This window comes from Babylonia areolata, chromosome 19 (assembly GCF_041734735.1).
Source record: "Babylonia areolata isolate BAREFJ2019XMU chromosome 19, ASM4173473v1, whole genome shotgun sequence".
Lineage (NCBI taxonomy): Eukaryota > Metazoa > Mollusca > Gastropoda > Neogastropoda > Buccinidae > Babylonia > Babylonia areolata.
In genome coordinates, this window is record NC_134894.1 from 10,662,632 (window position 1) to 10,667,673 (window position 5,042).

The window sequence follows — 5,042 nt, forward strand, 5'->3', positions numbered from 1 at the left end:
CTGGGTATCAATTCAAGTTTACACTTTACGCAATTCAGTGTTGAGCATGGGCTTTCACACAGATAAAAAGTATATATATGCAGGTCCACATGACATATATATAATGTGTGTTTGTGTGTGTGTGTGCGTGCGTTTGTGTGCACATGCCTGCCTGTGTAAATCTTTCATGAACTATGATATTATATTATATTTAAGATAAAATGAAATAAAATTAAACAATTTCAAGAGGCACAATCATAATAATCGCTAAACTAATGCACAATCCAACATACACACATACTAATCAGTTTTCAGTAGGCACACCCTTAATCGTACACATAATTCATTAATCAACAATCTATTTTAAAGCTGTGCATTACTTTGGCCCCTCCAAAATGCACTCACAAAATCTGCTGATGTGCTTGTGATCAAAACTCATAAACAGGCAAGAGTCAGACAATGTAAGGGAAAGCAGACAATTAGATGAACTCTGATGATCAAATAAAGTTGCATGAAAGCTGACAATACCACTTTACCAGCTGACAATTTACTTATCTTAAATAATAACCTGTTGTCAATTATACTGATGAAATCAGACCTGCATAAAATTTAATTGTAATGCAAATCTAATGTGTGGTTTTAATCAGATTCAAAAATCTTAATATGAATTAAAAATTGTGCACCTTACCTGAAGTCTCACAATGAATTTCAAACTCAAAGGGAGGCAACACCTTATATTTCCCTATTCATGTAAATCCTAAGTTGTTATATTGACTACTGTATTGTAATATTTGTATCATACTTCAACCAAAGCAGATTTCTCATAAATAATTTACATTGATAGAGAATGACACCCCTGGGTTACTAAGCGTGTGCATGTGAAAGTGTGAATTCATAAATGTGTAAGAATACAATGTGTGTGTGTCTGTGTGTCAAGTGCTGCGTGTGCATGCATGTGTATACATGTGCCAGAATGTGTACAGACTGTGGATGTTACATTTTATCTTATAAGTGAATGATTTCAAAAAGCTAAGGGTATACTCAAAATTAGATTGTTCATGTTAAGTTTGCATAACATGTTCCAGGCACATTTCAATTTTCATGGTTTTTTTTAATGTTTCCTTTTCTTTTCTTCTGCTCATGTTTACAGAGTCATGCAATGTACAGTACTTGAGTAGAAAGGCTCCATCTGACTCACCTTGCCATCCATGAGGACACATACGCCTTCTTGAAATTGAGCTCAGGTGATTAACATATTGAATGACAAGTTGTTCAACTCCATTTCTGTTGCACTGAAATGAATACAGCAAAAAGGAATTAAATTATTTCAATGGTGATTCATCTCTGGCATTATTATCTTTTGCCTGCAGTTAACCACACATATTATTATTAGCCTGCACTTACACACACACACACACACACACACACTTGAAGTTGTATGCACTGACACATAAAAGCTGGTGGAAATGGGTGTGGTTGTGTTAACACGTATCAAGATCAGACAAATGCTGAAACGCATACATGTATGATAAATTTTAAATAATGATACAGAGCATACAACTTTACAAGTTTACTGTTGACATCATTGAAAATGATTTTTTTTTTTTTTTTTTTTTTTTTATAAAGCCTAAACATTCATTGACTATAGCATAAGAAAAAAACAAGTCAAGAACAAAGAACTAATGGGGAAAAAACATGACAGAGTAATTCAGTTAAGGTTTTTGATATCAAGAACCTGCTTGAGCAAAAATTTATATTTCAGAAAATAACTTTAAATAATATATATATATAATATATATATATATATCTGTCTGTGTGCGTGTGTGTGTGTGTGTGTGTAAAACATTGAAAGAAAAACAAAAACAAACAAAAAAGAAAAGAAATAAACCTGCACTCAGATGGGTTCACAAAAAGCTATTAACATAATAATAAACAGGGCCAAAGACAAGCAGAGTAAAGTAATGTTGTTTGAAAATAAAGGTGGAATTGTTTTAATGGTTAAAAAAACAACTTATCTCTGAGTTTGAAGCAAATGTCTGTAGTAATTGATCTAATAATTGTACACAGTTTTTGATCATTCTTAGTCTTGGAGAATGAAAGAACAGGAAGTAAGTTTTCAAATGTGAGAGCATACTTATTAAATTTCAATACAGACCACCGCATATATCTGCATCTGATCTACTGACCAAATCAAGAGGACATCTGTGCATTTCAACAGGGATATCTGTTTTGTGTCCTTTCTGCAACCACATCCCAGCAGATAAATTCCTAAATCTATGTGATGATGCATGTTTATACAAGTGTGTGCAATAAGCACTTCTATAAGTGGCCAGTCATAGTTACACCAAAAGCACATGTGCCTATTAAATGAAATGTATTATTTAATGAATATGACTGCCCTGAGTATCACAATGAATGATGGAAGTATCAACAAAACATGTTTTCTAAAGATGGTATTCCTTCCTTAGCTGAAATAACAACTGCCACAAGAAGTTCAGAAATCACAAGTAAATACTTTATACTGCCATTGTAGTGTCAAATACTTCAAACACATGCTAGTCTGCTTTCATTGAAACATTATCTGAACCTGCACTATTCTGCCATAGCCTGCCTTTTGTTACAGCCTGCACCATGAGAAGCTGAATACTGAATGGGCAAACATCTTTGGGCATATGATGATGCAGATGGTGTGCGCACACACAATGTGTGCATATCATTAAATGTCTACTTGTAATTGTACTATGCCAACTGTGTGTGCACAGGTACATCTCAGTTCTCACATTTAACTTATAAGTCATATACATATAATTTTAGATAGGACAACAGCACCAATGGGCAAGAATCACGATTCTCACAGTCACACTATTCATGGTCTTGAGAACACTGTTTCCTGGTCTGCATTAAAATATTTAGATTGCTTTCCTGCATGTGTTCTTCTCTTTTTTCTAACATTAGCTGCATAGTGTATACTTTACTGGGTACCAATTACTGTTTACTCAGTTATTGTTTCTTTGCAACCTTCAGCTATCATTCTATCAATCTATGGCTTTTTCAACATGTAATTTAGTTCACCTTAAACAACAAACAGCAAAAAGGAGTATGTTATTGTTAATTATTGTTATATAAAGCAAAACAGAAGTATGTGGAATACAGATCTTAATTCCATTTTACATCAGGAATACTAGCATTTTGGAAAGTTATTGATTACAAAATGTACAAAACACACTGAAACAACTTGCCAAAAACAGCAGATTCATAACAAAACATGAAGTGGCTGAACTTCATGGCTATGGAGGGAGTGGCAACCTTATTTGATAATACAGCATTTGATTTAAATACCATGAATTCCAAATCTATGGCTGGATCAATAATTTCCACAGCACATTAAAAAGAATATAGAGTCTACATAAAAACAAAACAAAAGAAAAAACCATACATACAGTTTCAATTATGCTGTTGTCTGTATATAGTAACAATACTGCTTTCGGAACTGCTGACGCCTTCGCTGATTACATCCAGAAAATGTTAAGCATTATGTCTTATGGTGTTGCAAACACTGAAACATGTCACTCACGCGGTCGTCTGTCGTGATCTTTCCAGTTGTGACAGACAACGGCGGTGTGCTCTTTCCTTTGACCCATCCCTCACTGACACAACGAACGGAATGCTCCGTGAAAGGGATGTCTAATTAGGGATGACATAAGAAGACAAAGAGGGCTCGGCCAACAGACGACCCGAAGTGACATCGCCCAGGCGCAATTAACTAAAACATCAGCCGAGTCGCCAAACGGTTCTTCCTCAAAACCCGATACACACCACACAGATGAGATGCGCCGACAGCAGTAACCCTCGCACTAACACAACTCACACATCACTGCCCATCGTAAATAAAAACACATGCATTTCGCCGTACCTTCCCTGCAGTAATTCCAAGCCGCAGAGTACGTTCATATGTGATTATTTCCCGTTAGGAGTAATTCGATCAGCGGAGACAGTCTCGTCGCAGGAAAAGCACTTCCTGTGAACTTGTCATCGGGACAAATGACACCATGCAGTGTGATTGGTTCTTGATCTTTCACTTTTTGGTTTTGTCTGACAGCTTTCTCCGACACATGATATGCATTTTCCATGGGATAATTTCAACTAATTTGACACTGTCATTGCTAACTGTTCCCCTTTTATGTATAATCTTATGCTTTTTCTCCCCTGGAGAGTAAGAAGATGGCTGCAAGACAGAAAACGCATTGCCAAACATAATACGGAAGGGAAAAAACCCAATGTCCGAACAGTTATGTGGAAGGGGTTGTCCCCCTCAAATACGACACGGTTTGGAAAATCAAATTAATGAAGGCCATACTGGACGGTTGGATGGATGATTAATCAATTTACTACATTTTATCAAGACAGGGATGGCAATGTTCATGAAAAACGTTTAAATAACTAACTTGACTTATATCCCTACTGCAAACTGATGCATATGAGCGGGGAGGGGAGTGAGTGGGTGGGTTTAACTTGTGTGTGAGTGGGAGATGGACTGTAGGGTCCATACAGCAGCTGAAGTGAGAGCTGCATGATCAAAGGTTTCTCTGTTGCAATGGGAAGTCATTTAAAGCTTTGGTGTGTTTTTTTCTGGAGGACTATAACACTCAAACTAGGAGGCAAGATTGTACTCAATGGCTCTTAGTGCCGTGGATGCAGCCTCATTTGGGGACGTAACTATACAGGCGGTTGCGGTTGGTCTTTCAGTGGAATATCCCGACGCCAACTGTCCTAAAACCCTTTTGGCCGAGTTTCAGTTTACCAAGGAGGCGTCACTGCGTTCGGACAAATCCACAGTACACTACCCAACGCCAGTGCTTAGTCAGGTCTTGAGTGCATCCATGTAATTACAGTATATACCTATTTGTCGTGACGGTACAGCCGGGGTCAGTGGATTCTACTACAAAATTTTGCAAGAGGAAACACTGTCGTTGCCATGTTTGTTTTTTTGTTTTATTTTGTTTTTTCAATGCGCTAAGTGCATGCTGCTCACGGGATCTCGGTTTATCGTCTGATCCGAATGA

At 36.9% G+C, this 5,042-nt stretch overlaps 1 protein-coding gene across 2 annotated transcripts in view; it reads right to left on the minus strand.

The window, feature by feature from the left end:
* The window catches only part of LOC143293439 (rho GTPase-activating protein 21-A-like), an 80,899-nt gene extending 76,894 nt beyond the window's left edge, over positions 1-4,005 (minus strand). Inside the window, exons 1-2 of one of the 2 annotated variants that reach the window (XM_076604292.1) lie at positions 3,893-4,005; positions 1,178-1,271 (exon numbers count right to left, since the gene is read on the minus strand). In XM_076604292.1, the coding sequence (XP_076460407.1) occupies positions 1,178-1,189 (12 nt within the window). In that variant the 5' untranslated portion in view covers positions 1,190-1,271; positions 3,893-4,005. Of the gene's footprint in view, positions 1-1,177; positions 1,272-3,553 lie in introns of both variants that reach the window. The other variant, XM_076604293.1, reaches the window with a different exon arrangement.
* Positions 4,006-5,042: the final 1,037 nt, after the last annotated feature.